The sequence below is a fragment of the Centruroides sculpturatus genome, unplaced genomic scaffold (assembly GCF_000671375.1).
Source record: "Centruroides sculpturatus isolate CEXI.00-Female unplaced genomic scaffold, Cexi_2.0 scaffold1252, whole genome shotgun sequence".
NCBI classification, from domain to species: Eukaryota; Metazoa; Arthropoda; class Arachnida; order Scorpiones; family Buthidae; genus Centruroides; species Centruroides sculpturatus.
In genome coordinates, this window is record NW_019385391.1 from 230407 (window position 1) to 249225 (window position 18819).

General features: G+C 36.1%; 1 protein-coding gene across 1 annotated transcript; it reads right to left on the reverse strand.

Moving 5' to 3' along the window:
• Nucleotides 1-12535: 12535 nt before the first annotated feature.
• Nucleotides 12536-18423, reverse strand: LOC111638454. The gene has a single exon (XM_023384176.1). It carries the CDS (start codon nt 18383-18385, stop codon nt 17069-17071), a length of 1317 nt encoding a protein of 438 aa, XP_023239944.1. The 5' UTR covers nt 18386-18423; the 3' UTR covers nt 12536-17068.
• Nucleotides 18424-18819: the final 396 nt, after the last annotated feature.

The window sequence follows — 18819 nt, forward strand, 5'->3', positions numbered from 1 at the left end:
ATCTTTTACATAAAAATGACAAATACATAAATGACTAAAAATAGAATTAAAAAACTATGTACAGAAATTTACATGGTGGTTACCATGTAAATTTCTGTACATAGAAGTTAGATTAACCAATAATCCAATGGATAAAATGTGGACTGTTTAACAGGATTATATTTTCTTATTAGTAATGCTTTTCAAATAAAAACCAGTACAGGATATACAATTAATACCATGCATAGACAATGGCAAATCTACCAGAAAAACTTATTAATGAACAAGATCTCTGAAAATCAAATTAAAAAATTCATAGCCAGCCAATGCCACTTAACAAAATAGCTTTTAAAACTTGCACATCAGTTTGTAAAACAATAAAAGAAAAACAATGGCAACAAAAGACTTCTACTATGATTTTATGAAAATACAGTGACTTTAAGAACATCTGAATCAACTAGTTTTGATAAGCAGCAGCAGCTTTCGATAAGAACCAATTAGATAAGACTTTAAGCTAACCAACACAATGGATAATACACAACCCAACACAACACAAAATATTGGTCTGATTGGCATTAAAATGCCAATCAGACAAATATTTTGTGTGTCAACACTAATTGACCAAAGTTTTGTCAGTTAAAGGGAGGAAAAAAAGCCAAGAAGTTACATCTGGGAAAGAGGTAGAAATATCACCTCACTATTCTCTTGTATGTTAATGCTGTCAGTAATCAGTTCGTCCAGTCACTTTGTATTTCCATGTATAATGGACTATGATTTAAAAAAGGTTTACTGTTAGTAATTGTTTTTGCTGGTCAATCAAATAAATGGATAGCAAAAAATGAATTACTAAAACAATTGCAATTTTTTGTGGAATGAATTCACTCAAGTGAGGAAAGACTTGTTCTATTGATTGTGAATGAACCTGCCAGTCGTAAGGATCTTAATTTTACTTGCAAAGAAATATCGTTTGCTCGGCTTACCATGCATGTGACACGCAAATTACGACCATTAGATGCAGTGGTGATGATGTAATTTAAAACTGTTTTGGATGAGAAAATATCTAATGCAGAAAATAGCATTAGTAGACTTAGCTGGCTGGTAAATTTTGTCTTTTCTGAGATTTGTCAAATGAAACTTGTTCAATCGGCATTCTCCCTTACGTGGAGGTCTCTGTTCAACAGCAACATTTTCAAAGATTTGGATTGTCTTTCTGAGAATCTTCACAGCTCTTCAACAAAGCTGATCTATCATCCACTCTAACTGGCAATTTATCCAGACTCTCAAATCTTGCAGTTCACCAAATAATCTTTACTGTATCTCCAACACCAAAGTTGGGATGTTAAACAGCAAATTTACAATAAATTAATTTTGGATTGATACAATAATGGGACATTAACAATAAGGTATAAAATGAAAGTGATAAAAAAAAACCTCAAATTTGAATAATAAAATGATAAACCAAATACAATGACAAGATACCTGAAATAATAATATAAAATACAGTAGCAAAAGTTAAACTAAGAAAAATATAAACTATATACAATTAAATGAGAGTTAATAAAAATAACAATAATAATAAAACCTAGATAAATTATCATAGTAGTCTGTTCACCATGGATTGAGGAACCATAGCTGTAACTTAACACATCAATGGACACGTGTGTGTGTAGTACCCCTTTGATGATGGTGAGCAGAACAAAATTGTTCTTGTTGTCCAAGTAGATGCTAAGATTCTGTGACCACGCAACACCTTTCACCTGCATCTGAAGGAGAGTATCTTGCTTAATTAATGTCATTCAGCATGATGCATGAGAATAAGCAGTTTAAAACACCATCCTGCACACCACAAAAATCACACACATTAGTGTTCCTTTTGTCAAAGTGGAACAGATACTTAGTGGCCATCCATAAATTATGTAAGGGTGATTTTGGCCATTCTAGACCCCACCCACCCCTGTGTAAGAAACTGTAATATTTTCTTTGATTCCCTCCCCTTCCCTATCTTACGTAATATTTAGGCATGATTTTATAGAAAAATTTTAAGAAAAAAATATTTTTTATGAAATGCTAAAAACCTTAAGTTCAAAATATATAATTATTAATTAATTAGTTAATTAATATGTACTATTATTTATAAAAGACTTTATGCGAACAAATTTAAAAATATAAAATAAAAATTTAATGAATTTGACTGAACAATTTATTTTAAGAACTTTATTTCTTAATTATTAACGATATTATTATTATTATTCAATGTCCACACAGCAAACAGGTAGAAATGCTGGTTATCAAAAACATAAAACCACAAGTCAAACATTTCCCAAGCATTTAAGATTGTGATATATCTTCGAATGATGCGAGCAGATCCAAGTAAGGTGGCCTTTTTCAGCTGACAGATAGTAATTTTGTCAATATTTATGGCTTGTAAGTGCTGACTAAGATCTTTTGGCACAGCCCCCAGTGTGCTGATAATCACTGGACCACCTGTACTGGTTTATGCCAGAGACGTTGCAGTTCAAGTTTTAGGTCATATTGACTAAGTTTTTCTTGTTCTTTTTGGCAATTCTACTGTCGCCCGGTATGGTGACATCTACCGTGTTTCCCCGAAAATAAGACATCCGCAGAAAATAAGACCTAGCACAGATTTTGCTGAATTGCGAAATATAAGACCTCCCCCTGAAAGTAAGACCTAGCGAAGTTTTCTTTTAGTCCTAACGGTCATCGACAGATGGTTGAAAGTACAGCCACTGATTGGTCAGCAGACAATTACACCACACGGCATGATTTGCATAAGACTATGGCTTGGGAATCACAGATTTGCATAACGTTACGGCTGGTGATGCTAATTGGTCGGCCGGGAATCACGCCACATGACATTTACATAGTGCTACGGTTCAGTAAGCACTAATTGGTCATCGAGTCCGATGTTGACGCTATAAAAAGGCGACAGTTCGACACACCGGATATACGTCACTTTCGTCTAAGTTCGACTTGGGAATTTTTTTATTCAATAATAAATGTGAATTATTCTTCCTGGAAAAAATAAGACATTACCTGAAAATAAGACCTAGCGCACTTTTCAGAGCAAAAATTAATATAAGACACTGTCTTATTTTCGGGGAAACACGGTATGATCAACACTTTTCTTCTCCACAATCGCAAAGTCTGGCGTATTATGTTCCAGAACTTTATCAGTCTGAATTCGGAAGTCCCAAAGTATTTTGACACAATCATTTTCAACTACTTTTTCGGGATTATGTTCCCACCAATTTTTTCCTATAGGTATATGATAGTTGTGGCACAGGTTCCAATGGATCATTTTGGCCACAAAATTGTATCTCTGTTTATAGTCTGTCCGTGCAAGTTTTTTGCAACAGCTGAGAATATGATCAATAGTTTCATCAGCTTCTTTACACAGTCTGCATGTTGGATCATCAGCAGATTTTTCGATTCTTGCCTTGATTGCGTTTGTTCTGATTGCTTGTTCCTGGGCCGCAAAAATCAGGCCTTCTGTCTCCTTCTTCAATGCTCCATTAGTAAGCCATAACCAGGTTCTTTCTTTATCCACTTTTCCTTCACTTTTGTCCAGGAACTGTCCATGTAATGCCTTATTATGCCAGCTGTCAGCTCTAGCTTGTAATGTAGTTTTCTTATACTGATTCTTTGTCTGCTGTGCTTTAAGGAGTTTTCTATTATTGACAGCAATCAGTGCAGGCTCCCTACAGTCCTTGACATATTCTGCCAGTGCATATTTTTCTTCTTCAACAGTTCGTTTTACTTGTAATAGGCCTCTACCACCCAACCTTCTAGGCAGATACAACAGGTCTACATCGCTGCGCAGGTGTAGTGAACAATAAACGGTCAAGAGTTTTCTTGTTTTTCTATCGAGATTGTCCATTTCTGCTTGTGTCCAGTTTATAATACCCACAGTGTATCTTATGACAGGTATAGCCCAGGTGTTCATGGCCTTGATGGTATTGCCTCCATTGAGCTTGCTTTTGAGAATCTTTCTAATCCTCTGAGTGTACTCTCTACTAATGACAGTTTTCACTTGCTCATGCCTGATACTGTCCAGCTACAGTATGCCCAGGTATTTATAGGCTTCTGGCTGGTGGCACTTTATTATTATTATTATTATTATCATTATTAATCAATGTCATAATATTTATTTTTATATTAATTTTAATTTTCACAAAAGGACGCAAAAAACTTTGATAGATCGACAAGCTAGTGCATGTGTAAACGGAAACGTCATACAAAATTAAACAAGAGAAAAGAAACCACATTCCGTTGCCATATTAATTACATCTTGGATAAGGTCAATAAATAAACTACATGCTGCTAAAATGCACTAGGTGCACCTGGGGAATAAATCATAAAGCTTGTAAATCTATATAACGGGGCAATACAACCAATGCTACTTTATGTGGCCTCTAGTTGGGGTCATGTAACTAGTAAAAATTCAGTTGCAATAAATTACTCTATCTTCAAAGACAGTTTGCCATCAGAATTTTGAAGTGCTGCAGAACTGTTTCTACTAATGCCTCTGATACTAGCAGAGCTGTATTGTAAGAAAAGGTTCTAAACTACTACATCAGAACTACAAACATCAAGGCTCAACAACAGTCTCTACTCCTATCTATGGCTGTTCATATGCTACCACATTGCAATTACCCTACTAAATGTGATCATCAACCTGTAAACAAGGTGATGATCACATTTAGTGTACACAAGGTATATTTGGTGTCATCTGCTTCATGCAGACATTAATATCTACACAGATAGGTCCAAAATCTCCCTTCATTGTTGGCTCAAGTATCTCTTTCTTCCTCCAAACTGACATATTTTTGGCAAAATATGTTAGAAGATACAGATAATTCCCACATACCTCCATCTCAAATTATCAAGATGCTGACTACCAAGCTGTTCAGTGGGCCACTTCACTACCAAACAAAACTCTGTCTATCAACATTTACAGTGATTCTCAGTCTGTCCTAAAAACTCTATTAAATCCCAATTGCAATAGCAATAAAATCGCATATATCCAGCACCATATTAAAAATCTTGTAAAAAGATAACTTTTATATATTTTCCGGCCATGCTGGCATACTTAGAAATGAAAAAGCCAACTTTGAGGCTAAGTCAGCGGCAAAGGACACTGATTTGGACTACACTCACATCCCTTTCTCACGTAGAAACCTTAAAAATTATATTCATGACAACACTAAGCAAAAGTGGAATCAACAATGGTTGAGCAGTAAAATTGTAGAATAACAAGACTTTGTTTTCCTAGTGTCAAATGCAGGATCTCATCACCGCTTAGAGATTTAACATTTGCCATATGATCTATCATTGTCCAATTTTCGATCAACATACACTTATTCTGAAGTTAGAAATCTTTACGCTCAGTTTCGGGTGGCCACGTCCATTCGATAAACTTGTTCAGAAGCCACCGTTTAATGCTTTTTACAATTATGTTCAAAAAACATGGAAGAAAAGACTATTTATAATTTCTAATATCTAGTTTTACATTTTAGTTTTCACTAAAAGCCAAATACTAATTTTATGTTTACTTTGTAGCGTGTATTTTGGTTTATATATTCTTAGTGCTATACAACCATACAAGTAGAGCACTTATTCGATTAAAAAGAAAAAAAAGAGAGAGAGAGAGAAACCACCACACAGTCTTTCTCCCATGAAAAAAATAATGTGTAGAGCATGAGTCTGCTAGTATTATTATTTTATCGTGTCACAAGAGATGGCTTTAGTACAATGAGTGTTCTTAATAGAAATGGCCAAATTGAAGCCAAATTCAAAACTCCACCACTCAACGAGATCAAAAATAAAAATAAGAATATTATGTAAGACGCGATCTATTATCCCCCTACTCCTGAGTAAGAAATTGTAAGAAATCCTTGACCCCACCCACCCCAAAATACCTTATATAATTTATGGATGGCCCCTTATTGAACTGTCCATGCTCAGTTAAAAATTGGGTGAGTATGAAGTTCGGTTGAAACCATCTTCTTGCCAGATGCTGATCTATTGATGGAATGAACTGCCTGGTGATGTGATCCAAAGAGATCCTGTTCCATTCCTGTTGCCATGTTGAGATTATGTAAGGCCAAAAGAGAGTTTTGAGCCTGGAGACAGGATGTCAAAATCCAGGGAAGAACCACCAACAGCAGCTGCATGAGGATGGTCTGCCCTTTCACTGCCTTGGTCCAGTCAATAGCGTAATTATTGGGTACTTGAAGATACAATGTTGAGGATACTGTGGACAATGGGATGGAGATATCTTTGTTCTGCAGTGCATGCACTGCAGAAGAGCTGTCAGAGATGATGCTCACCAATTTATATCTTAAACTCTTCTCACACCACTGAGTGGTAAGCAGAGAAGTGCCTCATGTTGTCAATGTATATTATGAAAGCACATCCCATGCCATCACCAGTCTTGGAGCCATCTGTGAAAATTTCCACATCTGCTGCAATGCACTGCCTAGGAGAAATGTCCTTCCTCTGTGCTGGATGCAGAAGCTCCTCAAAATGTCTGTTAACTTCATATTCAGAGGATAAGAATGTAATGCCTCCGATAGGAACCTCCTTTCCTCCAGTTATGAAGTGCCTCTTGCTTACCAATTTGAGCTGGAGGTGAATAGGGAACTTTCCCGCAAATGTCTGAAGAGAGGCATTACACCATGAAATAACCCCTGGTAAGAAGTGGAAGAGCTCTTCTTTGACTGAAGTCCAAATGGTAGGAATAACTCCTATCATTCTGACTTCAGTCTGGAGACTTTGGCCGAGGCTCTTTTGTCATCACAACTTCAAGTCAGTTATTTCCAAGCCTTTTACATATTGAGCTGTAGGCTTACTAAAGGAAATTTTACTAGTTCCCAGCAATATATGTGTCACATTCAGTATAAGAAAAAGACATGGAGATCAGAGTGAAATTTTGACATCAAATTCATATAAAGTCAGATTTAAAAAAAACAAGCTTGGATGACAAGGAGGAAAGTTTCAGCTAAAGATAAAAACAACAAAAAAGCAATCAAAATAAGTAAAAACAAAGCATCTCGTGTCAGATACTGTCAGACCTTTCTCTATATCTGAATTGAGGCATAGTTCAAATAAGAAGCTAATAAATAGATTTGGTTGTGCATTGGGGACTGTCCCAAGGCATTTTGGCAAATCCACAATTTTAAGCATGATGAAGCAATTTTTTCAAGTTGAGGTTGATGATCTAGGTTGTCCTCTGAAACCAATCACTGGGCCAACTATGTACACTGGTACACCCAACTATGAGATCTTCTCCAAGCAGCCACATGGAAAGCAACTGATTATCATGCAAGATAAATATAAAGAAGTCGTCAAGCAGCACTTTGGTAGACATCCACTAATTCACGTTAATATAGCCCGTGGTTGCACAGTAACCTATAATGAGGAAACAAAGCTCATCAATATGAAGGATAGATTGAAAGATATTGTTTGATGAACATCAATATCTATGTGAGAGTGGATGCCTGCATAAAGGGGAACAAAACTATTGTAACTCTTTGATATCTCCAAGTTACATAACTGATCCTACATGTAATTCTGAGGATGGCCTACCAGCCTTGGCAAAATACATACACAAGCATTTTCAAATGAAAGCTTGGATCCTTGTGGATGAGTATGACATCATCATTGTCGAGGAGTTGTTTGACATTCCAAAAACAACAGTAAAGCAGGTTATGAACAGAAGTAACAAGCTGCTATCATCTGTTCCTGTTCTGAAGAATTGTGATGACTATGTAGATTGTACATTTGTGACAGATCCCAGTTGTGGCAGTTGACTTTTCTGGCCTGAACAATATTTGGCCATACAGGTTCTTGAGAAGCCAAAACTATTTAAAATATTATGACTTATCTCAAGAGCAGGTAATGGAGCTTCTTGGAAGACTTGGAAAGGATCTTCAGCTAATCACCAATATTGCCTATCATTACAATGGGTATTGCGAAAAATACTGCACAGTTCTGTATGATTCTTGGTCTGTCGTGAATTTCTTAATCTTGGAGACTTCAAATCTTACTGGACAGGCTCTGGTTACATCAGGAATCTTAAATACCTATTCCAAATATCAGCTATACAAGAACAACTAGTTCAATATCTAGAGAGAGAAGATAACAAAAGTGTCTTAGTTGATGTTTATTCCACAATTACACTGGATAATCTTTTGGAATTGAGAGGCCATGTTAATGATCCACAGCTACACCCCAAGCCATTAGTTTTTCATTATTTCAATTGAAAATAAGAAAAAAAATATGTCAACAATAATAATTTTAAAAATATGAGAGAAAGACTTGTTCATTGAGTGTAGAGACAAATAGAGTGCAATCCCAGAGGTAGTACTTGTATCAATTTGCCTTTTATAATCTTTGATAATGTCATAAATTTAAAACTGCTCAATAATTATAAATGAATCCACAGTTTAAGTAAGGCCTATCAGAAATAATCGATATAATTTTGCTAAGAAAAACAAACTGTTACCTTTATTAAAAGTTTGTTTGATTAGAGATTATATTTGTCTATTACAGTTTACAAAAACAAGTGACTATTTAGCATTAAAAAATATGAGACAGCACTTAGACTTTTCATAATGTGCTGAAAATGCACATTTATTGTCACTTTTTGAATTTAAGATAAAAGATATAGAATTCTCATTAAAACTAGTTTATAGTCAAGGTGTATTTCATAAATTAACAATAAATATAAATCACTCCCTAATCTTTTTGTAATTACAATGTAGATAAAATATGTTTTCTCAAAGCAGCAGTTAAATTTGATTAATCTTGCCAAAATAACTTGGTTAATAATAAACATACAGAATTCCATTAAGGATACAAATTCCACTAACTATCCTATTGTTTTTTGGGCGTCTCAGTCATTTATCAATTTGTAGTCTGTGTAAATTCTTAAATTGTGGAAAATGTGTTTTGACCGAGAGCTTTCGTATACTCCGTTGCAGAAACGACAAAATACATCCTCTATAATGTTGGAAAAAATCTAGATAAAAATGTAGATAAGATAAAAGTTAATAAATAAATTATCTTTTACCTTCGCTACATAATTTTTGAAAAGTTGTCTTATGTTTTTATATTTTATCTTAAACTGAGATAAATTTATTTTTTGTATTGTGTGAAAGAAAATTTCATTCATTTACATAATTCTGGAGGTCTTTAGTTTTTCTGCTAGTTACAGTAGGTCCAGTGAGTACTGCCACTTTTTTCATGCTACTCAATCTTGCATTCTTGTCTTTAGCTCCTTACAACTATCTTCCTTTATATCATCCACCATTTTAATTCTCCTCCTCCATTTCTTTCTGCCTGCAACCATTCCTTCCATAATGTCATTCCGTACGCCTTCCTCTTGGATTATGTGTCCCATCCAATTAGCATTTTGTCTCTCTACTATTTCTAATAAGCTCCGCTTTTCAGCCACTCATCTTATGACTTCTTCATTTCTCATCTTATCACTTTGTCTCTATTCTTCACGGCCTCATTTTCCTAATGTCATATTGTCCGAGTCCAAATTTCGGCACCGTAGAGGAAATCACTCCAGACATAGCATTTGACCAGCTTTTTTTCTCAATTCTAATTTTGGAGGTCCACACAATTGTTTTCATTTTACTAAATGCCTGTTTTGCCATCCAATTTGTCTTAATTTCTATTCCACTTCTGCACTCGAAGTCAAGCCAAGTACCCAGATATATAAATCCGTTCACTCGTTTCACTTTGTCACCATTTATATGGACATTGACCTTTCTTTCTTTCTCTCTGTTCCATGGAATTCTGGTTTTGTTAATATTAATTTTCATTTGAAGGCTGCACATCCCCTTTCCGGTACGCTCGGAATTTTTCTCATTTTACCCTTGCTGTCTGCCAGAATTGTTGTATCATTAGCATACCTTAGGCACCGAATCTGCCTTCTCCCGATTTTAATGCCTTCCACTTCTTCTAGATATTCCATGATCATCTTTTCCAAGTATATATTGAAAATAAATGGTGATGGGCAGCATCCATACCTAACATCCTTTTCATTGATTTCCTTGTTGTATTGACATTTACTTTAACTGCAGCTCTGATATTTGTACAAGTTCAGTATTAATCTCCTATCCTTCCAATCCACTGTTTTCTTTTTTCAAAATATCCATCAACCTTTCCCAGTCAATTTTGTCAAATGCCTTTTCTAGATCTACGAAACAAACCAACATTCCCTTTCCTTTTTCAATGTATCATTCCCCTATGGTTCTCATAACTCCTACTGCATCTTGAGTGCTTCTTCCCTTTCTGATCCAAAACTGTTCTTCCCTTATGAATGGGTTTAGTTTTCCATGGAGTCATTTGTCTAATATTCTAAAAAGGATATTTGAAGTATGGGAAGTCAGGCTAATTGTTCTTTAATTTTCACATTTGGCTGCTTTATCTTTCTTTGGAATGGAAATTAAAATATTCTTTGGAAAATCATCGGGCCACACGCCTGTATCATATATCAAGTTGCAAAGCTCGGCAATTTTGCCCAATTCTTAATGAATTCTGCAGGGATGTTATCAATGCCATCCAATTTTCTATTTCTTAATCCTTCTACTGTACTCATAATCTCTTCCATAAAGATTGGAGCAACTTCTTCATCTTTATGCACATCACTTTATTCTTCTAACTTCTGTTCAACATTATCTTCTGCTCTGTACAGATTACTGCCATTTGTGCAGGATCCTCTTATTATTTATACTCTCTCCATTTCTGTCACTAATAGTTATACTCAGCCCTTCTGAACCAGAATGCATTCTTAACTTCACCTACATTAGTTCAAATCTTTTGACCTCTTCAGACTTTCAATTTCTTCACATTCTCTCTCAATTCACTCTTTTTTGGCTTTCTCAATCACTCTTCTTAGCTTATTGTTCAGTTCTCTACACTTTTGTCTTCCTTTGTTAGAGTTCACATTCTTCTAACTTCTTTCTTCCATTTTATTCACTATTTCCTCTCTAACCCCGGGTTTACAAGTTTTGACTTTTTTCTTTCGTACCCATTCTGCTATTATGGCACAAATCTTTTTCTTCATTGATATTCACAATTCAGTTTGAGTGTATTTAGTTAAGAAATGCAGTCTCTGCCGAGTTATAATTGCACAATTCATTTGGTCTTTCTGCATTCTCTTCATCTATTTCTTTGAATTTTTGTTCAGATACTAATCTAAACATTCCAATATTACTTTTCAATTTCCTAAATCCCATTTCTCACTTATCTTTTTCCTCTTTATGATCTTCTTGAATCTTATTTTGACTTTTGCAAGAGGTTGTGATCTGAGTCTATGTCTGCACCTGGACAGGAGCTTACATCTTTAATATAATTCTTGTAGCTCTCTTTAATTAGTACATACTCTGTTCAGTATCTGTTATTGTACCCAGGATCTTTCCATGTATATAATCTTCTCTTATGCTTTTTGAAACCATGTATTTGTAATCACCATACTGTTCTTTGCAGAATCCAATCAATCTTTCTCCTCTCACGATCCTGCTTCCCAATTCAAGCCTTTCTACAACATTTTCCTCTCGTATTTCCCATCACAGCATTTCAAACAGGCATTTCTTTCTTCCTATTCCATAATTTCTTCCACATGTTTGTATATCTCCTCTACCTCTCAGCCGAGTGAGCTGGTGGGCATATATATTTGAACGAGTTCCAGATCTTTTGGTTTCCAACCATTATAATTCTGTCATTTATGTAATCAACTTTATTTACCCAGGATGCAAATTCTCTTTTCAATGCTATCCTACTCCATTCATTGCTTTCCTTCTACCTGAAAAGTAAAGCTTGATATTGTCACTCACTAATTCTCCAGTTTTCCATTTTCACTTTACTTATTCCTACTGTGTCTAATTTATTTATTTTCATCTCATTCTTCAGATTTTCCAGCTTTTCTTAAGATCCTCGTGTTCTAAGTTCCAATTCTCAAGTCTCTATAGGCAGTTTTGCAGGCTGATGATATGGGGAGCCCCTTCTTCTGCAGTGTTGTAGTTGGAATAAATCACAACCCTAATGCTATTCCTCTCTCTATTACTACTTGTGCTCATCTTACTAGAGATATTGCTGTGTTAATAATAAAGCATAGTAGTTTTCCCATTGATTTCTATGCTTTCTCCTGATATTAAACCATAACAAATTTAGTTTTTACTCTCTTCTAATTAAAATTTACAAAATTTTATAAAGCTGCTGGATTGTTTGAAAAATTCAAACCAATAATGTAATCTTTCAAAAAGTAGGCTTAAGAAGATTGCAGTAAGATAACCTTGATTATAATTTAAAGTCATTAATAAATATAAATAATTATTATTAATAAATATAATATATTAATTATTTATATATAAATATTTAATATTTTTTATAGTAATCATTTGTTGTTTACTTATGAAGATGAATTCAGAATAATTATAGACTCAATCTAACACAAACCTTTAAAAATTAATATCTTTTCATCATTTAAATCCAATTCTAAAATTTAAAGGTAGGCCTATGCACAAATGATCTCAAGCATCCGAAATTCTGGAGATACAGTACAGTTTACCATTGGGAGCAGTCATTTTGCTTCATTGCGGTGACTGTATGTGAATATTCAGTAAATAGAAAACTGCATTCAAGTTTCAGCACATTTACATTACTAGAGTAGACTTGATGTTTTAACTTGTAGCCTTGTTTAATATGGATTTAGACAGACACCAACAGTTTGCCTCCTATCAAAAAGACCAAAACCTCTTCTTGTAATCCTTTGTGGAGATGTATAAAATCAAAAACAAATTGAAGATAAAATTAAGGCAAAATGTATCATGTGTGGAAAGACAGTATGTGGAATTGTAACTCGATAGGAAATTTTTAAATTCATATCAAGACAAGATTTACATTTATAGTTACACGCACCAATTACCGAAGCCAAGTGTAATCAATTAAAATGTAATTTCAAATCTATTTCAAACACTTTCACTAGTAATTAAAGATTAACACAATCGGTGATTACTGTTGAGTTTCGATTGAACTAAGTTTGGCATTATGTAAATTACACATAAGGTGTCTATTAATAAAAATTTGAAAGTAATTTGATAATTTACTTTGTAAATTTTGAAAAACAAATTGTTGCATAAACTGCCAAATAGTGAAAATTACACTTAGGTTACAGAAATATATTATAAACCATTAGAAGATAAATTTGTTGAATCAGCATGTCAAAATGAAGCAATCCTGTTGTAAATGATTACTAATAGCTGATCAGAAGAGTTATTTTTCACAAGCTACTTGTAATTATTACATCTCAATCAAAACTCCTCTTTCCCAGAAAGCAAAAATAGTTGAACTATGCAAGCTCAACCTTGCATTTTTATTATTGCTTCTTACCTTGAGATTTTGTTTTAATACATTATGATCATGGAATCTATTGCAACTGCTTTGACTATGCTAGAAGGTGAATGTTAATTAGGCATAGCTATACTGACAATATTGGTAGTTAAAAAATAGTTTATAGTTATGCACTTATAAAAGCAATGGCAGTATTGTGAACCATTCATTAAAGCCTCATTAAAAAAGTTTAAACAAACCTTGAATTTCACAAATGATGAAACAAAATAGTTCATTTTGAATACAGTTAGACATCCCAAATTTCAGAATCACTTTCCAACACAGTATCAAGAGATGTGCAGAAATATTTTTGGGTGTCACAAGCTTAATGCTCGAGCAGCATACATACAAGAAAGACTTCGGCCATACAAGGCAGAAGAAAGTGTAAAGGAAAGAGGATAGATAGTAGAGAAAGGTAGGATCCCTCTGAATGGCATAATTATGGCTACAGTACCCTCTATGTTTGATGTTGGTGTGCAGTCTTTAGGCTGCAAGACTGTAGCGAACACCAATGATTGAGTGCTGCCACGAATAGCTAAGTGTTGAAGTTTGGCTGTTAGTAGGATGACTTATATCTACTTAATACTAATAAAACTGAACGCAAGCGCGAATATTAGAACTACTTAACAGCTAGACAGACAGCGTGAAAAACGACGAACACAATGACAAACTAGACAAGATGAACAGACCGACAAAAGACAAACAAGCAAGACCCCAATATTTTTTAACATTAACTTACTAAATAAAATAATCTACCATAACATAAAATGAATCTAACCAGATGACTAAAGCTAACAACCCTAGTCTAATTTAACCTAACCGGAAACAAAGCTAAGAGTCCCTAATCTAACTTACAACTAGGACTAACTTAAACTAACCTAATTTAGACTGAAAAAGAAGATGGAAAATAAGAATTAAAATACAAAGGCAGCTATATACCGACAGTTGAAAAAAAGCAAGGGAGAGCTAATTGCCATCTGTGTCCCGAGTGAGTGCTCTCAAGAGCCTCACTAAGGGATGTAAATGCAAGTAGATGATGGAACATTGTACACGTATGAATGAGTTGGTGAGGGTTGCAAGGCCAGTTGTACCCTTCAAGAACAGCAGCTCTCATTAAACTATCCCTAATGTGATTGTACCTATTGCAGAAAAAAACTGTTTGGTCCTCATGAATACAATTGCATTTTGGATTGTCCCCAAGATTAAATCTATGCAAGTATTGCTTAAAGTTGCAGTGTCCTGTAAGTAGCTGAGTGAGGGTGTAATTAGGGTAAAAGTGGCAAAGAATTGCATTAGTGTCAACCTTGGGGATGAAAGTGTAGGTGAGTCTACCAGAGGTGTCATGGTCTGAGCTGTCATGACAGAGAATGAAGATTTGCTTCTTGATGTGACTGTCAATGTATGAAGTAGGAATGTAACCGAAAGTACTAGTGACCAAAGACTTCGCACCTTGTTTGTCAAGACGGTCGGCGGTCTTGTTGCCGAGAACCCCCGCATGACTTGAGACCCATTGGAAATCTATTCTAATGTTGTTGTCTAGGTGTCTGAAATGGACTAGTTTTAAGTGGCTATCAGACTGCAATACTGTGTAAAGCTACTCTACTGTCAGAATCAGAATAATTGCGATAGTGTAAGTAGTGTCTTTTGTCCTTCCTACGCCTAATGTGAATTAAGCTCATAAATAGCTAAAGTTTCCGCCTGTGCTATCGAGCAGTGTGTATCTAGATGGAAGCAAGCATTGTGAAGCTCGTGGCTTAAGTCGGAGTAACTACAAAAGCAGCACCTACTTTGTCACCCATCTTGGAACTGTCAGTGTAATCCTAAACATGGGATGATCACCTGGATCTTCAAAGTAAACGTCAGGGACAAGCTGATGGGAGGGGAGGGTATTTTTGTCGATGCCAAATTTTTTGATATCATCGATCAAGGTCAAACTGGGAGGGAATCTTACCTACTCTAATCATTTTGTCGACATCCGAGACACTATAATCTCGCCAGGGTAAAGTGACGAGATTTTCCTGCCAAATAACGCATTTAATTTCTAAGTCGATAAGGATTAACCTTTACATTACCAAAAGGGCACTAGTGGGTGCAGTCCTACAAGCCTTACAAATGCGGAGAGCTGCAATCCTTTGAACATTAACAGATTTTTATGGTTATGGACTTTGGTGGTTACGTTCAAGCAGCAGCAGAATGATGCAACGACTGACCAATAAAAAAAATTAATGTATACAACTCGACAAACAAACTTTCAATAATCGTATTTGGGTTCAATGTCTTGATTTTTGCCATCAAAACTTGCATCTCTACAAGTGTCAAAAAAATTCCCAGTTGTTTTAAGTTTTTTTAAATGCATCATTTCTTCTGTTCCATCGAACAAATGTTTAGCTGTGGTTTTCGGATTGTCATCCCACTATTTAAAATGATGCTTATGCTAAAATATAAGAGAATAATTTGTTATACGTGAGTATTGTACAAGTTTCACAAAGACCATAAATTAAATCTAGTTAATTTAAAAGACAGACTATTATTTTGTCACTTTAATATCGATAAGTAAAATTTATCTTTTTTTATCTTCTCTAAGATGAGATAAGTATCTCAAATTTATCTAAATAAAACTTTTGAACTAATTATCTTCATCTAAATAAAAAACTCATTATCTTTTCCCTGCCCTCTGTAACTATAGACTTATGCAGATCATAAAAGCAACATCAAACTATCATCAAATACATTAGAAACCCAATGGAAAAATGCCAATGTATTTGATGTTTCTAGTATCCTCAATAATTTGTTAAATATGATTTAAATTTTATTTTATAGATTTAACTTATTTTTAAGTAGCATAAAGCAAATTTACATTTTTTCCACATCAAAATATTTTGGTATGCGACATTTTTTAACTTAGTATTAGCATCGGATATTACCGCGATCGTGCGAGATTTATCGAGAGAGTTAGAAAAAGTGGACGCTCAAATTCGGTCAGAGGACAAATATCCCTAAACAGACGTAACCAAGTAATATACAGTTTTGTCTAATATAAATCTCTCAAGGAATGGCCGTGACCATTTCTACTCTTTGTAAAACAAATATTCTTGCAAACTAAAGAGATTTCGATGTTTTAAATGTAAATTTCCTATTACCACGCTCTCCCTAATTTAAGTCCACTTAAAAACGACATCATCGAAAGCAAATTTTTAAAATAAATGCTTAATATAGTCAAACTGTTGAAAATGCCAAAGGTTACTAGTATTGTGATTGAAAAAATGGCAAGCGAGCAAGAATAAAAAAAAAAAAGTAACGCCTACATATTCTCGTTAATTTGGAAGTTAATGTTTGCAGTCTGTTTCAAAAATTTTATTTTAAAACTCAAAAGCTTACGATATTAATGTCAAGCAGCTTTTCACATATGTTACGGCTATTCTTTTTTAGTACTGTTCGATTTAATCACACTTTTAATTAATATTTTTAAACACGTCTATTTAATTACTAAGGTATTTGAAACACAAGATAACAATAAATAGAAAAAAACCGGGCCAGAACTATTTTCCTTCTCGTTTTTAGCCGGTCGAGACCTATTCGGAAGGGGAAAATTCTTCGGCCTTTAATACCATTTAAGTTATTTAATGCGCCGCCGTCCGTAATTTACGCAAAAAGCACGACGGACCTAAGAACGTCGCACGTCCGGAGGAACGTAATCTTCGGTCTTCTCCGCCACCCTCGGCATTTTTTTCACTTCCTCGAGTTCCATTTCTATTTTGTTCCAGTTTTCGAAGAAAAACAGTAATTTTTCTCTCTTCTGCAATTCGTCTCTCTTGGCTTCTATCTTTTCCTTCTTCTCTCTGTCGAGACTACGACGCAGCTGGAGGTCGAGTTCCGTCTCCCTCCTCTTCTCCCAGGACCGGAACAGTTTCGGCTGGGAGGCCACGTCGTCGGACTCGTGGCCGGACACCTCTCCGACCGCCTCCAGGACGGAGGCGTGCAGGTCGCCGTCCCAGACCCGGACCCGTTCCGCGGCAGCCAGCGACCCCTCCAGGACCCTCCGGAGGGAGGAATCCGCACCTTCCGAGCAGCCGCCGACCTCCCGGCGAAACCTCTCCAGGCCCTCCCGCGCCACGGTCTCTCCGCCGGAGGCAAAGCCGTCCAAGAGCGCGCCGGCCTCCTCCCACTTCCGTCGCATGCCCAGTCCCACCAGTCGGTAGGTTCGGCCCGCCACTCCTCCCAGCGCGGTGCCGACGGAACTCAGCGTCTTTCCCACCAGGTCCCCGGGCTCCCGGAGGTCGAAGTGGTCGTCGAAATAGGGATTGACGAGGAAGGGTATCCTGACGAAGACTTCTTCTTCCTCCTCCTCCTCGTCCGTTTCTACTTTTCCGGCCGGAGCCGGAGGCAGAATCCAAGGTTCGGGAAGGGGTTCCCGGAGATACGAGTGGCAAGAATACAAGGCGAGTCTATTGGTGACGGGATGCAAGAACTCTTCCTGCAACATGACGAGAACGGCCACTTTGGTGGCGTCCCGATAGTTCTTCCTTCGAAGAAAATAATCCATTAACATATTATAACAATAGAAGTCGGGGAATATTCCGTAATTAACTCGATCGAAGAGTATCTTCAACAAATCGTCGACTCGATGGAAGCGCAAGAAAGCGCGAACGAAAGCGTGATGCGTCGAATCGAAGATTCCCACTCCGGACGGAGTCCTCCTGAATCTGTAGACGAAATGTTCCAATTCGTCCAGCTGGTCCTCCTCCACCACGCAATTGGCAAAAATGTCGACGTCCACTCCATCCACGGGTCTCTTGGCATTGAATTTCTTCTCCAGTCGAGTGAAGAACTCGTCCATGTCGACCTCCCTCAGAACGGGACTCGACAGTCTACTTTCCCACGCTTCCCGACACTCGTAAGCGTCGGACAGAACGCTTCTCTTCGCCTGTTTGGCTACGCGAAACGTTCTTTTCAAAATCGCGGTCGCTCGACTCAGCGCCATATTTGTTATCGAGTAAGTGTTGCCACTTCCGTCGATAAAAATCGATTTGCTGGCGAAGACATTTAAAATCCGAATACGACGTATTATTTACAGAAATACGTCAAATAAAGAAACAATAAAATTCACAAAATTCTAATACCGACGAGTACTTTTTCCAATAAATTACGCTTTCGATAATGCGACGAGGTTCTTCTTTTCGTAACAGTATTAACAGCAGCGCGGTGTCACCGCAAGAACGAAAACTTGTAAGGAACCAAGTCCGAGCTTTATTTTTATTTTACTTTTATTTTGCTTTCATTATATTTTGTTTGGGGCTTATGTTTAGTTAAGACGAAGGTTTCCTCACCATTCACCTTAGTAACTTAAAATAGAAGAAAAACCAACTCACCGACGAAAGAAAAGCGCCGTAGAAAAACTCGCGCACACTTGCGCTT